Below are 20,732 nucleotides of genomic sequence, written 5' to 3' on the forward strand. Positions count from 1 at the left end.
GGCCATCGCCCCCTTCTCGCCACGCGGTGCCCTACCTGACGCCCACGTCGTTTCATCGGTAGTCACCTCGACGTTTTCAAGACGTCCTCCCGAATGTCTTCCATCCCTTAGCTGCCACTCCCCCCATCGTTACTCTTGGTCGGTGGCCACGGTCGCATCTAGCGGTGAGTACTTGCTCGCTCGTTGATGTGACCAAATTATAACAGGTGACGTTTCAGGCAGTGGCCCTTTGTGCTGTGAATAGGGCCCTTTCCCGAAATGATGCTTATTATAGATGCTTAATTATTTATTTTAAGGCCACACAGTGACATTGCCCGAATGTGTTGAGTTTTCATCATTTATGATGATGTCGCACCGACCAGTATTTAGTTTATAACTCTATTTACTTCGTAACTACATGCTGAGTGCGTATATTTGGAATGGTCTCGTGGGAACGGATGCGCCTGTCAAGGTTACGCGACTGATATGAAATCCCACAATCTGGTTGTATCTCACAAATTATCGAATAAAACGTTACGGGTTGTTTACATTAGATTGGTAGATCAAAAAAGGCCCACATCGGGTTTCAACAACTTGTGGGTGCCAATGCTTACAGCAGCGATTATAGACCGGGCATGTGCAATGGACTGCGTTGTTGTTGTCTTGGTGTGATCTGGGTCTGTTCTTGCTGTTGTTTTGCTGCCTTGCCCAAGCTTGCGAATTGGTGCACTGATGCAATCAGAACTTATATACTTTATTTTACGTGTCTATCTTTTAGTGACTTGCTTACCTTCCCGATACTTTGCACTCCTATCGTGTTGTCGTGCTGTTTGTTGTTGTAACTTTCTCATCTGCCCCATCCTGGACATCTGTGAAAAAAAGCTTGATAGCTTTTCGAATTTCTCCAGGATAAAGAACGATTCTGATTCTGATGCCCCCCCAACTCCCTACCCCCCTCGTTCTTACTATAATCGTCACGAATCAGAAATGCGATGCAAGTGTCGATATTTTTGGTTATATAGTTACAAAAAAGTGCACACATTCGTCAATAACACTTTCTTAAGCATATCGGCGACATTTAGAACAATTGCCCTTTCTTCATAGCACACGCATGAGGTCTTATGGACGAATGTGACGAGTTATTTCGTAGATTGTGCTTGTGGCACCACCGCCAACGCAGCACCACCAAATAGTGGCGCATGTAGCGGCCTCTAGTGGATGATCGCAGCAGCCAACTTGCAAATCCGAACGGTGCCGCCGTCTCCGAATTGTAAGACGCTCCAGGGAGCGTGGCACACCCCAATCGTTTTCCTAGTGTTCATAAAATGAAACTGATCTTGTCTCTCGCACACACGTCTACCGGATTGTAATGGAATATAAGCAGAACTCTGTTCTGTAGCTCCGCATATGGATAATATGTTTTAGTCCATCTGACTTTCTAGACCAATGTGTCTGTCAGCAAGAAAACTCTGGACTGGTTTCGGCCTTCTGGGTCTCATCAGTATAGTCAGGCTTGCGAACAATTGCTGCCGGATTAACAGATGTTATTGGCAACAGCAATACATCTGAACGATTGGGCCCCATTCAAAGCAAAAAAAGGCAAACCTGGATCGGGTTTGACATGCTGGGCCTCTTCAGCATGGTCAGGCTTGTCACGAGGCTCCAATGGATAAATCAGTGTCTGTACCGAATCATAAGACGCACCCAAATTTTACTTAAAAATTATAGGAATAAGTGCATCTCACTCAAAACAATTATATTTGTTTACTCATGTTCCAGGAGAGGCACACTGAGTTGTAGGAATCTTGTTCAGGTGGCTCCTGCATTGTGGGTGTTATTTGAAGATTATTTCAGCCAATTAATGACGAGTCCCGTTTGTTCCACATGTAATGCGGGCGTAAACGGCCTCGCGGATATGACGTCACGGGGGGAGGAGTTAGGTCACGTGGGAGAGAGGGATCAAGTCTTAAGGGGGAGAAACCGGAAGAGAAGAGAGAGAGTGGGAGACAGAGATAGAGTAAGGCCACGCAGGGCGGAGGTTGGAGGGTGGCGAGATCGCCACACACACAGAGTAAGACTCGGCACCATTGGCCAGCGGTGACCGAGCACGGAGGAACGGGGAGCAAAGTGAGGCTGCAGTGAGGGCAGCCGGAGGCCTGCACGAGGAGATCAGCAGTGGGGCTGCATCGGAGTGGAGTGAGAGGCTACGGGAGCGACGGCAGCATCGAGCTGCCTAGCGGGGAGTCTCTGAGAGAGAGCCGTGTGGGACAAGTGTAAAGAACCCGAATAAAGAACAACGAAGACAGACACAGTGGTCGAGTCCTTTATTACACACACATGGGAGGAAACCAGAGCACCCGGAGATAGCCCACGCCTCCCACGAGGGGGTAACACTCTATCCCCATACAGATGGAAAAACAGATGTCGATTTGTCTATTTGCTCTACTGCCGTCTCCTGGCAAGCCACGGTATGGCACTTTGACACTTGCGGAAAGGGAGTTTCGCGACATCTGGATTACAAGCCGCGTCCAGAGCCTCCACCACCCGGCCTGAGAATTCTGCATGAAAAATACGAGACGACATTATTTGTGGGATTGTAATGCGAGCGTAAACGGGCTCACTGGATGTGATGTAACAAGTGGGAGGAGTTAGGGTCACGTGGGGAGAGAGAGCTTTTAAGGACAGGAACCGGAAGGGCTCGGGGAGAGAGTCAGAGTAGAGAGAGAAGGAGGCCACGCGGGGCAGGAGAAGGAAAGTGGCGCGATCGCCACAGGTCGGGGACTCGGCACCGTCGGCCATCGGTGTCCGGGCACAGAGGCGACAGAGAGCTAGTAGCGGGGCTGCATAGTGAGCAGCGGTGGGGCTGCACATTGGGCAGCAGTGGGGCTGCAGATCGGGCAGCAGTGAGGCTGCGTAACGAGCAGCAGTGGGGCTGCATGGTGGGGCAGCAACGGGGCTGCAGGAGCGACGGCAGCAGTGGGGCTGCCGAGCGGGAGACGGAGGAGACACTGAGCGAGACGCCGTGCGGGCAAGTTTGTACGAACCAATAAAGGACAACGGAGACAGACCCAGTGCAAGAGTCCTTTATTACAGGATGAATCGATATTTGATTGTAGAATTGCTCCAGCCGGAATGTATAAACTTGCGTTTTATTGGTTTTCTTTATCGAGCAGTTGTGGCAAACATCCGCTGGAGTCACGTTACGGTGGTCGTGGCGGCTGGAAGCTCAAAACTCATTCGCGCTTTCCCATGCCTCTCCCTCAATGGGGTAGCGAGATTGGCCATTTGTCCTGGCACAAGGAATTACATGGTGGGGGGCAGGCATGTCAAATAGCCCTCCCCCTCTCTCCCTACCACGCTGTGTTGTTGCTGGGGTTGTTAACAGTGGCTTGGGAGGCAACCTTGGAGAGGGCAACCTGGTACTTACCATTGCCAGGTTGGGTTGCCACTTGTCCTGGGAAATCTAGCAGTTTTCCCAGGACATTAAAAGTCCCAGTTGTTGTTAGTTGCGTGACATCACTCGTAATACCCCACTGAGGCCAGCGGTCTTCATTGCAACTCCCGCGGGTCACTGGCGGCCTCCTGGTGGCCTTTAGTGTGGCCCCTGATGTGGGGTCCCCCGACAATACCCACAGAGTGGAAACACCCCCATCATCATCGTGCTGCTGTCAAACCCCCAATGGTTTCAAATGTGTGGCGGCACTCACACACCGACGATGTCTTATTGGCGAAAGTGACCATGCCTCTGAACCGTCGTGAGGAACGCCGACTTCAGTCCGTGCGTCCTGTCGTTCTGCCCTCCTGCGATCTCGCGTGATGATGTTTTTAATTTTTCTTCTCGTCATCATGAAATGTCCCCGATTTTTGGTAGCTCAGAGGTGGCAACCCTTGTTCCAGACGCCGATTGTCTCGTGTTTATGTTGTTGATGTTATTTATGAAAAATGGAGTTGCATAAAAACGTACTTTCAAGGCTGGGTTGATGTAACATATTTGTATTATTACACTGGTCAATACACTTTTTCTGGCATAAGGTATTCCAACGGTTTTAAGGTAATTTTGGGGTGCTGATTCCAAATCTAGCATCAGTTTTTGGCTATCAATTTAGGTTTTTGAGATATCAAATATTGCATTTTCAATAAAAACAGCAAATTTATGCTCATATACGAATAGCTAAACAGACATCCATACAAGAATAAGTTAAGATACAATATACAATAATAATGAAACAAACATTTAATGAGCCGTAGCACAAAGTTGTGAGAGCATATCAATGTGAGTGAATGCATATTACCATGTAAGAATTGAATTGTGAAGATAAGAAAAATATGTACAAAAAGGTCATTCACAATAGTGATGTTACATCTGCATAAACGACCTCTTATTTGACGATATCCGATGTACAGCTTGTGGAACGTCTCTCATCAAGGACCAGCAGTAATCTGCCATCGTGTTTGAGTCCCATCGGCCTTGGTAACGTTCTTCCATAACTTTAATGTCTTGATGAAAGCGTTCACCTTGCTCTTCGCTCACGTGACCCATGTTCTTTGGAAACTGGGCCAAGTGACTATGTAAGTAGTGAACCTTGATGCTCATTCTACATCCAAGTACTTGGAAACTCAAGAGCAGCTCCTCCACAATCTCTCGATAGTTGTCCGCTTTCCTGTCCCCAAGGAAATTCCGCACAACATCAGATAATGCATTCCAAGCTCTAGCCTCTGCTGCAGTCATTGTTGTAACAAAGTGTGGATCCCTGATGAGTGTTCTTATTTGAGGTCCATAAAATATTCCTGCCTTTTTCTTCTCGGCACTGAGATTTGAAAAGGTTGAACATATATAGCTGAAGCAGTCTCCAGTGTGATCAAGAGCTTTGACGGATTGCTTCATTAACCCAAGTTGTATGTGCAGTGGGGGAAATACAATTTTATTCCTATCAACCAGAAGCTCATTCTTGATGTTCTTGTCACCAGGCGTCAAACTGATTCTTGGTGGCCAGTTCTTTTTAACCCAGTGTTATAATGTAGCCCTACTGTCCCAGTAGCACAGGAAACAAGGGTATTTGGTGTGACCTCCTTGCTGACCCAGCAGAAAATTTACCATTTTCAAATCAACACAAATTAGCCATCCATGAACATGGTATTCCAATCTATCCAGAACAATCTTGATGTTGGCATACTCTTCATTCATTTTTACAGAGTGTCCTATTGGGATTGAACCATATATATTTCTGTTGTGAAGTAACACACATTTCAAACTCCTTTTACTACTGTCAATAAAAAGTCTCCATTCACTTGAATCATATGCGAGCAGTCCCATATTGAGAAGAAGCCCTTCAACATCATTACAATAAACAAGTTGACCATCTGAATGGAAGCACTTTCGCAGTGCTGCTTCTCTGTTACGATAAAAGGAGACACTAGTGCCAGGTCTGAGTAGTCCTTTCTCTTGCAGCCTGGAAGCCAACAATTCAGCAGACTGCTTTGGCAAATATAAATCTCTTACAAGATCATTCAATTCAGGCTGACTAAACGGAGACATTTTATCACAATCTGCATCAGATGGCGTAGATTCGATCTGAGCATCATCATCATCATCATCTGTAGAAGCAGGTAAACTGAGGGATTCAACATCAATATCTGGTAGCTCAGTAAATACAGGCACAGGTATTTCCTCACAGTGCTCAACTGGTCATCTGGCAGATGGGATATCTGGGTTTGTAAATGTTGTTTGTTTTTCTTATTGAAACCTTTTACATTGACAAGGCAGAAGTAGCAGTTATCCAAATGGTTTGTAGGTTCTCTCCAAACCATTGGCACACCAAACTTCAGCTTAGCATTCTTTCCTTTAGACCATGATAGCAAAGTTTCAACACAGGTTTTACACACTTTGTAAGGAGCCCAATTTTTGTCTTGGTCTCCAAGTCGTACTTTAAAGTAGGCAAGATAAACCTTGACAAAGGTATTGATGTTGCGCCTTTGATCCTGCAAAGTGAAGCTGCCACAGATGTAGCAGAATATATCTGGGTCATTACTGCATTTCCTTCTTTCGGATGTTGTAGCCATTGTTAGATCACGCCCTGCAGAAGAAAAATATTAAATAAATGTGGATATCTACATAAAATGATATTATAAACACACTATCCTAAAAATACAGCACCATATTTTAAGACTAAAGCAGTCACTGACTCGCAACAACTTGCAATCATAAGTGACATAGTTCATTTCGGGTAAAATCAATGAAAATGGGGTATGCCGATAGCATAAAAATGAGATGTGATAGAGCAAAACAGCTGCAGATTTATTTTTTGTTGACCAGTGTTATTGTTGTTTCGGTCTTAGGTAGCCGGTTGGCTGAAGAGGTGGGTGGGTCTTCGTAACGGCCGTGTCAGAAACGCAGCAGCGCCAGCCCTGTTGAGATCTTGAGATGAAATCCAGGTGTCAGCTGCCCGCGATTAAATTGGGTGCAGTCCAAGTTTTCAATCGGGCCACCGTCACGCAGGGGAACGGCTTGCAGAGCGTGATGGGGGGGGGGGGCAGCTGTTAGCGCTACGCTGCGCTACGAACCCGGCGACCCGAGTTCGATTCTCGCTCACAGCCAACACCAGTGGCGATTATCTGAAGCCGTCCTGGACCTCCCCTAGGTCGACTCTGCCTCAGATGAGTACCTGGTGTGTTCTGCCTCACGCAATGTGGGGCGTGTCTACACAGGAATTTCCTGTTTTTGAACCAGGGGGTGGTCACGTGACCAGGAAGTTGCGATTTTAGATTTCCGCTGAACCACGCGGGCGTCGGCCATTACAGACATAATTCAAGATGGCGGCACACATTGCGGCCCCGTGAAGCCAGCCGCAGTTGTCCGTTGTGGGACTTTGGGAAGCATTGTCTGTAAGTTTGTTTGTGTTCTTATAATATTGGCTATGTTGCTATAATGTTAGAAGGACCTTTATAATACTGTTATAATGTTAGGATCTTTATAATGCTGTTAAATTGTTACGATGAATGTGGGGCCTAGTTGACAATAAAGCCTGCAGCTTGCCTTGTTGTGACTGTTACCTGTAATCGAGTAAGTGGATTCAAACTTGCAATAACAAAATGTCTCATTCATAAGACAATGTTATGATGCTGTGGTGTTTATTCATTATGTTGGTGTTTCTGGGTATTAACAGATGCTGTATCTGTGCTGTTTTTTTTTACCAGTTTTACCTCTGGTTCAATTTTAATAAATGACGTTCGGAGGGAGGAGTGGGGAGTAGGGGGGAGGGGAGGAGGAGTGGGGAGTAGGGGGGAGTTGGGGAGAGGGGAAGGGAAGGAGGAGTGGAGAGTAGGGGAGGGGAGTGGGGAAGAAGGAGTAGGGGAAGGAGAAGTGGGGGAGAGGGGAGACTCGGGGCGGGGCTTGGGTTTTGGCAGCAACACTCTCCCCGGAGAGCCACGTGGTCTCTCGTGGGTCTCGTGGCAAGTGCCTCCAGAGAGTCCCAGGGGTCGGCTGCCCCCTAGCGGCGTTTTGGCTGCAGTTTACCTGCTGCTGTGTTGGCCTTCAAGTAGCTCCGCGTGTGATATTACGGCTCTCGAAATATTTCGGTGAAAGACAAACATTTAAAAAAATACGGCTCTTCCTCTGTGAAAGGTTGGATTGGATAAAACAATAACATATCACGGGGGAGCGGAATCTTCACATAAGGCTGGGTGGTTTAGGCGAGCGTCCCAGGAAATCATTGTGCAGTGCTGTGGCCTGGCTGCTACGTTTCCAGCCCGCCCTTGCCTGGATACCCTGCCTCCAAGACGCCTCCCTCCAGGCTACTCTCTCGACCCTGCCCCGCTCAACGCAGTCCATGCAGAGAATGTACCGGGATCCGCTTTGAATCGACATTCTAAAATTACCTTTGCCGAGTTGCATTCCAGGGACATAGATAGGTACACAACGTGTGTGCACCAACTCTGCGTTGCTCGTGTAATGTTCACGATCATTGTTGTGGATGGACATTTGCTGCCCACGTTAATCGCCCACGTGGTTGAGTCGGGCCTAGCCGGCTGCGCACGTGTTCGAGCCTGAGGCAGGGGTCCAGTTCTGCGTGTGGTGGAGACCTGCGGTGAAGCTCGTGATTGACGTCGTTTTGCTTTATATTCGAATAGCTTAAGTTCACGTGGCAATTGCTGATGCAAATTTATCCGTCGGTGTAAGCAACGGTGATGCTGCGTAAAGCTGAGTGTTTTAATAGCGACACACATGGAGCGGTCAATTAATATTGGTGGGGATTCATGGGTAAAGTCCAGCATTAGTCATATTGCATAATCCCTGACTAGAGCATTGAACAAAAATATATATATATATGCTTGGACATTACAGGCTTAAATCCAGGAAACGTGGTTATAGCTTTCTGGTGGATTGTGAAGATGGACTAAAATGGTACAAAGTTTGGTGCAATGTGTTGGCCACCACAATTGGTGCGGGATACGAGTTGCTGCTGCTGCTGACGAGTTGCCAGCAACGGTTGCCAACGTGGTTCATGGGTCCAAAGGTTTCGCCTCGGGAGAAATTATTTTTGACAGACGGTGCGACGTGCGTGTGATTTTTATTATCATTTAACGCGCTTTATTACATATTCTTAGGTTTTTTCGGTAAAGTCACGTAGGTAAAACATCAAAAATAATGAAAATAAAATAAAAAAAAATCACGACGTTTCGGAGGCAACACAAGTCTCCGTCATCAGGTGGGACCGTCACAGCCGAATTAGCTGCATCAAGTGAGATTTACATTGCGAATGAGCCGCTCTCCATCTGCGGTGAATGGCAGTCGGGGATTCTCTCTCGACGGTGGTGGTTGTGGTGAGCGTCTCTAGCAGGGGTTGATCGTCAGCAGCACCTCCTCGTACACCATCTCGTTTGAGCTCGCACAGAAATTGTATCTACACACATGGGGCAAGGCGACGTCGAATCACCGTCATTGACACTCAACGCACGACGGCGCTGTTGGCAACAGACTCAATGGGGCAACGTCCATTGTTGTACCGTACTTCTCTGCTCCAGCATCTACTCTCCCCACTGTGGCCAGACCAAAGTGGTGGCAGTGGCATGTGGTCAGACAACCTCACGGCATGGGGAAGGCCCCCATCGCTGGCTGGTAGGGTTACCACCTGGGCCTGTGTGTGACCGGGTACAGCCTTGAATTGGCATTTTGTGTTTTGGGTTTGCAGGAGTTGCCTCTTTGTGCCCGAGATCTGGGAACCGGCACGTGTGAAACTTAATTGCCGTGTGCCGCACCAGTCTTTTTAGAGACTTCGGCTGTAAATGGAAAAATGTGTCCAGCCTCGCTCTGCAAGAAAGGTGGCGGGGACCCAGAGCGATGTCATGGACACAGAGTCACGTCCCTTTAAGGGCAGAGTAAAAGTGCACAGGTCCCTTTTAAGGGCAGAGTAAAACAAAAGTCATCCCCTTTTTAAAGGCTGTACCTGCTTATGAATTGCAAGTTTTACGCGCAGGATGTGGAGGCAACTTGACTTTGGTGGTGGGTTCAAAGTGCTCCTCACGTTTGATGTTCGAACGGCGACTTGAGCTCGAGGCGGGTCACCCCCAGCTTGGGGCGTTCGAGGTGGATGACGTTGTCATCCCACAGGAACTTCACCTTGGTGATCTCGCCCACCATGGCCTCGCTGTCCAGGGGGTACGTGTACGTCTTGCCGGGCTCCAGCGACGTCGCCGAGCTGTGGGAGATTGGCAACCGAGTTGGTGGCTGGGGCTCTATCGTGGCGATAGTCATTTAAGAAGTGCTAAATCGTGCTAGAAGCTGATAATAGGGTTTTCCCCTTTTTTCTGGCAACAAAACAGGTGTTAAGATGCTAAACACCAAACTGAAACTTTTTACAAGGAATAATGTCTGCATTAACCACAATGCTTGTGGTTAGAATGCAATCCAAAAACATAAAACATACTCTGATAATATATGCATTGTCCTTGAAACTGATTGGTCCACACCAGACAGCTTTCTTTTGAGCCTCGTCTCAAACGATGTTAGACCAGAGGACGCCAAAAGGCGTACAGCCCAAAGACATTGCACTATCAGAGTAATGAGACCTCGGGGTGAGCATCTTCATCATTGGGATCTCCTTTTTGCCATAAAAAGGGGAAAAACCTATTATTTTGGAACTTGTGTAGGACTTGAGAAACACGCGTCACGCGTTGGATTGTGATACGGGCATGCGGCGGACTGTGAGGTCAAACGGGGACACAGGGAGCGGGGCGACATACTGTTGTTATTGTACCAATTAAGGTGGTAAGGTAGTTAAGGGGGGCCTGCAGGTGTTGGGGGTAATCGAGGACGCAGGCCGGTGATTGGACGAGAGGGATGGGTGTCGGGAATTGACGCCTCTACAATAACAACACCACGTGAGGCTGGGGGCTGGGGGCGAGTGGAGAAGCGGGGGATGATCTAATTGATTAAGGGAAATTGGTTCGGGGAGAAACGGGAGTTGGTTGGTGCCTGGGACAAGAGACGGATAGAGGAAGAGACGGAGCAGCAGTGGACAAGAGAGTATAGTATATGGTAGCAGTGGACAAGAGAGTATAGTATACGGTAGCAGTGGACAGAGAGAGATAGTATACGGTAGCAGTGGACAAAGAGAAGACAGAGTATGGTAGCAGCGGATAAAGAGAATACAGTATAGGATAGCAGCGGAGTAACGGACCTTGGAGGAGAAGCTACGACAGAGTGAGATGGCAGAGAGAACAAAGAGCGACCGAGCTGGAGAGAGAGAGAGAGAGAGCAGAGAGGGAGGTCGCTGGAGGAGAGGAGCAGAGGGAGAGCGGGCGAAGCCAGCGGAGCAAGCGAACGGAGGGACATTGAGTGATGTTGATGGGGAGTTGTGTGTTGAAGAAAATGGAGGGACATTGAGTGATGCCGACGGAGGAGATGTGAACTATACGCGTTAATAAAGAACCGAGAAAGACAAAAGCTGTCGCGTCAGTACGAGTCCTACACTTGCAAAGAAGATCTCATGACGTGCTAGAAGCATCGGCAATGTGCAAGTGCCCTGTTAACCATCACGTCGGAGGTTAAGGGTTTGCGGGTTAGCCGTGTTATCTTTATCATCATCAACATCAACGGTCACTCTTGACTCCATAGTGCGGAGGCGCCAACGGAATTTTAAGAAGCAGAGTTGAACACAGTGCTGGCCTGTGGGTAGCGGCACGCGTGGACTTAGAATCACGAGGGTTCGACGTTGTAGGCAGTCACGTCGCTATCAAGTGGTGGAGACAGTGCAGCTGAACCTGAGACCCATGGGCCACAGGGTCCTCGGTGCTGGCCTTGAAGAGGATTGGGGGGGGGGGGGACATTGGATAAGGGGTGCGGGGTTGTGGTGGCAGCGGGCATTTAATTCCTTGTGTCAGGGCCCATGCCAGTGATGCTATGCTACCGATTGCACGGTAGGCAATTGTTGGAGATTGTCACGCGGCTTTGCACAGACCCCTCGCACGCCTTGACCTGCAACCGCATCGTTTCATCCCACGCTACGTTCCGATCGTGCACCACGATTGGCTCGCTATGCCATGACCCCCAGCAACCTACGTTCTATTCCTGGCTATGGCTAACATCAGTGACAAGTGATAACTGAACTCGTCTTGGTCCACCCTCTCTGCCCGACCATCGTGGTGAAGTATGGTCAAACAATCCCCATGACCGGCAAGGGTGCCCGCGAGGGGTGGTCCAAGTGTGCTTCCCCAGCTTCACCTGTAAAAAGAGTGACCTAGAATCTCAGAGCTGCCAGGAGAACCCAGGGGCCTTGCCTGGAGAATCCGTGGCAACTCTGGAACTGTGGGCAAACCTCGAAGAGTGCTGCTGCTGACTTTGACTGGTGAACACTGCGGCCTTGTGCCTTGTGGACAGCATCACACGCTTGCCTGGAGCTGCTTGGTGGGCCCCTATTGCAATTCACCTTGGCTGCACGTGATTGCTTTACCTTTCCAGCACCAAGAGCCACCGTATCAAGTGTGTTTTGTTCGTGTGTTAGCGTGCGTTTGTGAGCCAACCCATGCTGTTGCCTTGACTGACGCCAGCTACTCACGGTGTCAGCTGGTGCTGGTGAGTGTTCCCGTTGGGCCCGTACAGAGCGATCTTAAAGATCCCTCGGACCGATTTGGTGCCAGACAGCGTCAGAGTCGCCTCGTAGCGCCAGCCTAGACACGGCACAAAAGTCGCAGCGACGTTCGCGTCTCGCGGTCAAATGATTGAACCCTGCCCACTGGCAAGTCGCTGGTCATCATTCAGGGTTGCCATTCCATTCATGATCGGTTATTTTTGTGAACATTGGTGAATGCAGCGGCCACGAGTGGCTGCAGGGGTCACGTGAATGTGTTAACGTACAAAGTATGTAATGTTCATTCTTACACGGTTTTATGAAATTTTGTAGCATCTGCGACGAGCATTAAGGCGGTGCACACACGACTCCTGTTTACATCCCTGAACCAGTGCAGGAATATCCACATATGGCCGGGGTATTCATTTCCATAGGACCACCACTGTTGACTTCTCAACGAAGTGGGACCTGTTTTAATTGGCCATGGAGTGACGATGGGGCTGAGTCAATCCGCAACTAGGATTTGAATTTACAAGCCCTCCGATTAAGAGCCACTCGCTCAACCGTTGAGCCACCTGCGCTATGAACCTGGTGACCAGAGTTGAGTTTACGGCCGCGGCTATCATCACCGGCTAGTGATATCATTCTGACTTGGTACACGTGTGGCAGGCAGCGGTGATGCGTGGAGCGCACGGGAGAAGCTCTGCTCCGCTCCGGTGTTGAGGTAGTAGATGTTGTTTATGGTCCCGGCGGCCACCGAGCTTTTGGATGCGAAGTAACCCATGCGGGGGCATCCTCCGCTTGGGCACGTGGAGCACTGTCCCTGTGGTGTCGAGAGTTTGCAGCAGAGCAGCAGGTAGCCGGGCAGGAGGGGAGCAGGGCAGCCGGATAGCAGATACGGTCAGGCATGTGGGAATGACGATAAGGAATTTGGTTGAGAGGACATGATGACCAACGTAAATTTGTGTCTTTCTGCATATGAAAACAAATATATATTTAAGGCCATCATTCAACTGACTTTGCAGACTCAACGTTATCCTGCAGAATTTGTTCAAACAACTTCTGGACGGGTTTTAACCTTACAGGTCTCGGTCGCCCTGGCACACCACATCCGTGGCTGGCTATGCCAGTACCGTTTTACTTAAGTCTCCCAGCAACCCAGAGAGTATTAAGTGATAACTGCACCACCAAGGGCGGCACACCTACGCTGAATCTCGTCCGTGTCAGCGACCCTTAAAATATTTCCGCTCCGGGCACACCGCATCTCATATACCTCCTGATTACCACCACTGGTATGAGCCGTGGCGACGGCGTGCAGTCGGTGCGGCATACATTTTTAAAGGAGTTGTAGTCGCTGCAGGGGAATCCAACGAAGCCGTCCACGTTCGTCAGCGACTCCGTGAAGTACTTGTAGGCACGGAGGTGGTTGCACGCAACAAAGTCTCTGGTTCCTGGCGACGGCACCGCATTGCGATCAACAACGCTACGGGGAACCGGGCCACGCGCTCTGGTTACGCTGGCGAAAGTTTATTTCGATTTTGTTTAAACGACGAGTGAAAGCTCCAGCGGACAGCATAGTCTCCATCGTACTCGGATTGTAGATGTCGTGGATTTGCTCTCCAACACACCGGTGTGCTGTACTAGTAACGAATTGTTATGTTCTGTTCACGTGACAAACCTTACTAACTGGCTGTGTCGGGTGGTGGCGGGCTTAACGACACATTTATATTTGTACGCGAACTAAACTAAAAAAAGTTATGGATGATATTGGTCGCGGAAGCGTACCTGTTAAGCATCGTCTCGTTTGTAAGAGGTGGGTCACCAACTTGACAAAAAGCAATGAAATCAAATGAAAAGTCTAAAGTTATTTCCTGTTCAAATAAGCATTGAGGCATTGGTGCTTGTCTCCTGTTTACAGCCCTGAGCCAGTGATGGAAATTACACATTCCCTGGGCAGTGGCGATTTAATGCATAGGAAAGCCACCGGCTTCCCCGCCAAGTTCTTATTTTACCAAACCCCAGAGGGAGGGGATAGATGGGTGGCCGGATCGACCCGCAATCGGGATTTTAACTTGAAACCTTCCGATTGTGAGCCACTTTCTTAATCGCTGAGCCATACTCGAGTCATTTATAATACAAATACTTGAAACCATTTTAAATGTAACAAGAAAATCTCTAGACTGTATAATAATCAGTGAGTGAAAATCTGGCCGTGGGTGGTATCCCGGCGGCTGATTACCTAGGGTAAGGTAACCATTACCCAGGGTAAGGTAACCATTACCTAGGGTAAGGTAACCATTACCGCTGGCGTACAGTTTTCAACTTGCCATCCCAGATGCCGTTGATGTCGATGATGGTGGAGATGATGTTCTTGTCACAGCCGGGCATCTCCTCTCCTCCGTTGGGATAAAAATCCAGATGCCCAACCGGCTGCTTCATGCCCAACCCTGAGACAACCATCATCACCATCATCACCATCAGGATCATCACATGAGTCATCACCACCATCATCACGATCATCTCCATCATCATGATCACATAAGCCATCACATCACCACCCACCACCACCATCATGATCATCACCATCGTTACCTTCCACCAGATCCTGCCACTCTTGCATAGTTGACGTGTGACCCCCGAGTAGTGGTGGCGACGGCTCCGTGGTAACACATTCTCCGCGTGTTGCAGAAGTTGACAGTTCGTTTCACGCGGGGGGGTGTATTAGCCATAACGCACTGCGCACACAGTCTGCTTCGCAGTGGAAGTTTAAAGATTTCTGTGATGTCATTCGGCAAGAGAGTAGGTAATTGTGTGCCAGCGTCACGGTCCACATTTACCAAATTCTAAAAATGACAGCGCACGTTACTCCGCAGGAAGTACACAGCAACGTAGCCCTTGCTGTTAAACCACGGCAGACGATGTTTGTGAGACAGCACCTTCTGGATAGCCTTGTGCTATATACGGACGAAACAAATACGAAATGTACTATATTAGTGACTTTAAATTTCAGGATGTGACGAATTCCAGGACAGGGCAACAGTAACGAGAAGGATTGACCTCCTCTCCCCCCGCCTCCCTCCCCTAAATAAAGGGTGATCCTGGTAAAGCATGGACAGGTGGCAACCCTGCCGAAACCCCAAATTGTGATGGGCGTTGGGCAAGTGGCAGAGGTTGGGAGGGGGGGGAGTGTGGGGCGAGGTCCGAGCTTCACCGATTTTGGGGATCATGGGAGCGGCGTCCGTGTGGATGGCGTCCACGAAGGCGGCGTCGGAGGGGTCGAGGCGGATGGCGGCGTCGCAGTTCTGGAAGTATGGCTCGGCCGGGTCGAGACCTGGGCACAAAGACAAATGCAAAGATCCCCCGTGTAGCTCGCACAGGGGGCAAGTGCTGCTAGCGAGCACCTGTGAAGCCTAGCACGGCATCGCATATGAGCGGGTGGTGTGGTCAGCACCGTGCCCCCACGGCTGCCTTTGTCTCTCCAGTGGTGGATGTTTATGCCCTCCTACCAGGCACTCTCTTTCAGGCTGAGCACGGAAGTCTCGTTACAGTCAGGAGACATCACGAAGGGGTATGTTAAGTAGGTAGCAAGGCGGAGTGGGTGGGTGGATAAGGAGATGTACTGGTGATGTGCTAAGAAGGTGGGTAGTGAGTAGGTGGTTAGGTGGGTGGGTATAGGAAGGGTGGGCAGACAGGTGGGTCGACGGGTGGGTAGGCATGCAGGTTCTGTGCCAGGCACCGGTGATTCTCCCGAGCCGGGGCAGGCGCTGGCCAGCCTCGGCGGACGCGTGCGCCCCCAGGCTGTGTCCAATGATGTGCACATCCTCCTGGCGCGCCCCGTACTGAGCCTGCCACCACCACCACGATCACTCCATCAGAATCGCAACTCTCGCGGCTCGCGACACGCACAGCATCTCCTGAGTGTTGCTACCTCTTGCGGTACAAAACAAAAAACCTGGACTTACCGCAGCTAGAAGAATGACAATTTATTATTGGTGGAGTGGCCCTCCTGTACGCTGGGAGCGGTCTCAAACATTTGAAAGGGCACCCCTAGTGGCAGCTGCCCCGTGTGTGGCACAACGCGACTCAAGGCCTGGCCTGCAAACGTGCATTAGTTTGCCAGCAGGGGGCGCTGATTGCGATGTGTAAACTCCCAAATTAGTAATTTATCATCAATACTCTAACAAGGGAAAACGACACCTGAATGCATTGTCTTTGGAGTTGTGCAATTTTATTGTTACGCAACTGGGAAAAATTGGGACTTTTGAAGTCCCGGCAAGACTGACAGATTCCCAGGACACGCAGCGGCCTCAAGGACTATCGGGAAAAGCAGGCCAGATGGCAACCCAATCAAACTGCGTGTCTGCAAGAAAACACATTTTATATTTATGCAAATGAGATGCTCGTGCTGCATTTGGGCTAACACGGAACATAAAACATGGGAGGCCTAGCAATAGCGCTGATCCTAACATGACAGAACACGTGATTCTCAGTAGGAATTCATCCTAATCAAGTGCAACATGTAATGCGATGGGTTGTTTTGTGCGGAGTCATTGTTAACCATGCTGCGGACATTAACTCGCCACAGTTAAGCACCCAGCTGAGTTGCTTTGGTTGGGCACCTCAACCCCAGATTCGAATCGAGGGTCTCGGCGGAGCCGGCTCAGCGCTTTGACCCCCGGCCACTTGAAGCAGCTGCCGTGCCGACGTCCCGCGTGGCCGCGACAACCCACGTGGCGCGCTCACCTCCATGGTGTTGACGAGCTTGGCTATCTCGGCTCCGACCACGCGGATGTTGTTGGCCGCCTTGGTGTAGAGGGTGCGCGAGCCGCCCTTCCAGTCCACGGCCACGCAGTTCACGTCGTCCACCCCCACGATGGCCTGCGATGCGACAATTACAAAGTTGTGCTGGAACGATCGAGAAATCGTCGTCACGGCGGGGGGACGCGTGCCAGGCTGGACACGGATCGGAACGAGGACGTGTGAAGGGTGCGCCACTGCTGCTGCTGGTCACGAACGACAGGAAGGCGCAGCTCCCATCCGTACGCTTGGCGTGCACGTCACGTAACCACTACTGCATGTACAATGCTCTCAGCATTGTCTAGACCACCAACTCGAGAGCTTAAAGAACACGTAATTGTGCTACTCATGAGCGGGCAGGAAGGCGCGGCTTTGTGTGCCTCCCGTGCATGTCACGTGACCACCACGCTTGTGGAAACAATACGAACACTCGGTTCTTTTGAATGGACGGTAACGAGATAGGTGGACGTCTACACACAGGAGGGGTGGGCGCGTGGCTGAATGGCTGACGCACCTTGCACATATCCTGCACCCAATCCTCCTCGCCATGGTCGATGAACCCGTGCACCACGAACGCCGTCTTCTTGCCACTGCCGAAGTTGGAGGCGCCGATGGTGGACGGATCGCGGGATTTCAGTTCCTGCGGGCGCAGCGCCAATGGGGTCACGTCAGGGTGAGTTTCTGCACAAGCGAAGCGTGCGAGGCATCGGCACCCTACAGAAGCAGTGGTGGAAATAACGTTCCCGTTGGACGAGCACAAGCGGCTGGTGCGTGTACATGGAGGTCAAGAAGTCATCGTGGACAAAGCTGTTGGTGCCGCCACACCTCGCCAACGGTGAACGTTCATCGTCGCTGTGACGGGGGGCGAGGGTGCGCACGCGACAACCACTTGCGACAAGACGGGCGATGGGACACGTGATGGGTGATGGGACACGTGACGGGTGATGGGACACCGTGACGGGTGATGGGACACCTTGACGGGTGATGTTCTCACCTGCCAGGTGTTGGGGTTGGCTTTGGTGAAGAGGAGGAAGCGAGTGTTGACCTTTTCGGGGCTATCGGGGAGCTGCTTGATGGGCCTCTCTGTGTAGCCCGAGTAGGGGAAGTCGTCCGTGAAGCAGCCCAGGTCGTAGCACACCTCACTCGCTGCGCGCAACAAAAGCATCGTCGTCACCAGAGTCCTGGGCCATAATCATCGTCGTCCTGATCGTCGTAGTCAACATAGCCGTCGTCATTAAGAGTGGTTATTGCCACGATCGTAATCTTGAATATCGCGTCATTCTCGTCGGCACCATCATCATCGTTATCGTCGGCACCATCATCATCATCGTCGGCATCATCATCGTCGTCGACATTGCCGATTTCATTGTCGTTGTTATCAACACTCAACCCGTGGCTGCCCCCTCCCCCACCTGCGTTGACACGATCCTGTGACCGCCACAACCACCCCTCTCCAAGGTTAAAGCCCCCCACCCAATCGCTCCACTCTCACCTATGTGTGCCCAACGCTCTCACCTGTGTGTGAACGCAACACACTCACCTGTGTGTGCCCAACGCTCTCACCTGTGTGTGAACGCAACACACTCACCTGTGACGACAGTTGCCACACAGAGGCCTCCCAGGAGAACAGCGGCCCACATCTCTGTGAGAAGAAAACCACAACTTGACATGGATGCTGCTGCACGACGCTTCACGATACGATATTGGATTTCAAGATTTGACGATCATCGCGATTCCATCGCCCTATAACTTTAAAAGTTGATTTTGCGTTGCGTACGGCAGAGTGGCTGAGTGGTAACGCGCGTGCCTCGCAGCAATAAGCTCCTGGGTTTAATCCCCGACTCGGGTGCCTTTTTCTTAGGAGTTTGCATGTTCTCCCCCCCTGTTCTAGAGGGTTTCTCCAGGTTCTCCATCTGGTGTGAACAGATTACACATGTGTCTGCGGGCTGTGTGCACGTGGTGTACACGTGTCTCTGCTGGCTGTGTGCACGTGGTGTCCACGTGTCTCTGCTGGCTGTGTGCACGTGGTGTCCATGTGGTGTACACGTGTCTCTGCTGGCTGTGTGCACGTGTTCGCTGTGTACAGGGCTGTGCGTGCATGGTGTCCACGCTGTTCTCTGTGTACGCTTACCTGCTGCTGTCCGGAGTGAGTCGGGGCTTGGTGCGCCCAGGGGTGTCGCTGGTTTTATTCGCTCCGAGGTGGTGGAGGTGGAGGTGGTGGTGGGCGTGGGGGGTCTCGTTGGCCTTGGGACGGCGACAGCTGCTTCCCCCGATAGCCCCCCCCCCCTCGTGTTTGCAAGCACTATCGGACATCTATCCACAGCTGGATGAAGGTCTCCCCACGTTGCCACCGTCCCTCCTGGGGGCCTGCAATTCCACGGTCTCACTCCTGCGCAGGAGCTGATCTCGTGCCATCACCGCGGTCCTCGGGGCTACAATCCCTCCTTGGGCTGCCACTCCGAAGCTATCCTTGACCACCGGCCATCATCCCCTTCTCGTGACTTGCAACTGCCCTTGAATCTATGTGGTTTTTTACTTGCGTGTGTTCTACAATCCAGGTATCCTTCTTTCTTACGCTTGGTGTGATTGCTGGCATCCATGTCTTCACACTTTGGTGGACTCGCCTGCAGAGGTTTGAAACGATACATCGCTCGTAAGCAATTTCAATCGGTTAATTTAGGGGATAAATCTCTCGCAGTGACACATGAGTGTTATTGTTATCGGATGAGTGGCAAAGCATGGGGATTGGAGATTAAAAATAAATAATAAACATGATACAAATATTTCTATTATCATTTATTATTATTTTTATCATTTTCATTTTTACCTACGTGACTTTACCAAAAAAACCTAAGAGTATGAATTCTTGCAGTCACGAAAGCTTCAAATCTAGAATTGATGGATAACTCTTTAACTAGAAGGGATCGGAGGAAGATGGGAGGGCAATGGTCATGCATCAAGGCCCTTGATGCCGGTGGTGAAATAACATCGCAGGGATCGGTGTGCGTCTCTGGCCGAGGGGACGACAGGGAAGTGGAAGGCATTCAGAGGGTGGACGCACATTAGTCCCACGGCAGTCCTACCGCTACGTGAGAGTTGCGTGACCAAACGCAAGTGTTTGAACTCCCACCCCCTCCCTTGCCCTGCCCTTGGACCTTTGTATTTGGACTGATAATGTGAACAGGACCGTGGTGGTGTAGATATTTTAGTTGACCAACTTTGCCAGGGAGGTGGCCCACTCAATGTTGCGCTTCCTTTTTGGATAAATAATTATTGACAAGGGATATGCTGACATTCTTCTTTACCTAAACGTTAAGATGATGGTTATCTATTGCCTGCGGTTTTGTTAACGGACAGTTATATGGGGGAAGCATGGAGGGGGGGGGGGGGGGCTCTGTTATTGGAATGTTGAGCGTTGCAAGTGTATATTGTGCCCGGTTGGGGCGATTTCTTACAAGGAGTCTTGTTGTTGTTGTTGGTTATTTGACACGTTCCGAATGCGAGTGGGATGGTCTGGGATTGTTCCTCTCCCTGTGATTCCTTTCATTAAGTGGTGGTGGCTGGGCCTGTGTATGTCTGAAGCATCTTATTCCGACTTCTGACCAAATATTCAAACGTATTATTTAAAGATGAAAAACCGATCGCTCATTATTCCCCCCCACCCCCCAAGCTGCCCATTGGAGAGAGGCCTTGTCACTTTCATATCAGAAGCACTAAAACCTCCATGAACCCTTAAACGAAGACTCTTCCACCCTGTACCACAGTCCATATAAAAAATAGTCTCGCCAAATATCAAAGGACTTGACCACCCAAGTAAAAGAGAGAGATATTAAGGCATTTGAACAGGCCGGAAAGCAGACATTGCATACCTGCAGGCAACGCACCTCTCTG

The 20,732-nt window shown here is 50.3% G+C and overlaps 1 protein-coding gene across 1 annotated transcript; it reads right to left on the reverse strand.

The window, feature by feature from the left end:
* Positions 1-8,530: 8,530 nt before the first annotated feature.
* LOC133345467 (pancreatic triacylglycerol lipase-like) lies at positions 8,531-19,041 on the reverse strand. Its single transcript, XM_061556217.1, has 13 exons — positions 18,973-19,041; positions 18,430-18,483; positions 17,836-17,987; positions 17,356-17,481; positions 16,788-16,922; positions 15,781-15,889; positions 15,256-15,375; positions 14,372-14,491; positions 13,377-13,495; positions 12,738-12,867; positions 12,033-12,144; positions 9,501-9,674; positions 8,531-8,879 (listed from the first exon to the last, which is right to left on the reverse strand). The coding sequence occupies exons 2-13, from the start codon at positions 18,479-18,481 to the stop codon at positions 8,810-8,812; spliced, it is 1,419 nt and encodes a 472-aa protein (XP_061412201.1). The 5' UTR covers positions 18,482-18,483; positions 18,973-19,041; the 3' UTR covers positions 8,531-8,809.
* Positions 19,042-20,732: the final 1,691 nt, after the last annotated feature.

This window comes from Lethenteron reissneri, chromosome 22 (genome assembly GCF_015708825.2).
Source record: "Lethenteron reissneri isolate LAM-NWPU_2019-01 chromosome 22, ASM1570882v1, whole genome shotgun sequence".
NCBI classification, from domain to species: Eukaryota; Metazoa; Chordata; class Hyperoartia; order Petromyzontiformes; family Petromyzontidae; genus Lethenteron; species Lethenteron reissneri.

What these genes read in the sequence shown, in the direction of transcription:
- LOC133345467 (XM_061556217.1), bottom strand. Translation starts at nt 18,481, where the DNA reads ATGTGGGCCGCTGTTCTCCTGGGAGGCCTCTGTGTGGCAACTGTCGTC. An exon ending in AGCTCGTCAACACCATGGAG is followed by an intron (nt 15,890 to 16,787) that starts GTGAGCGCGCCA and finishes TGGTGGTGGCAG; the next exon opens with GCTCAGTACGGGGCGCGCCA. An exon ending in TCCCATGATCCCCAAAATCG is followed by an intron (nt 14,492 to 15,255) that starts GTGAAGCTCGGA and finishes TGGTTGTCTCAG; the next exon opens with GGTTGGGCATGAAGCAGCCG.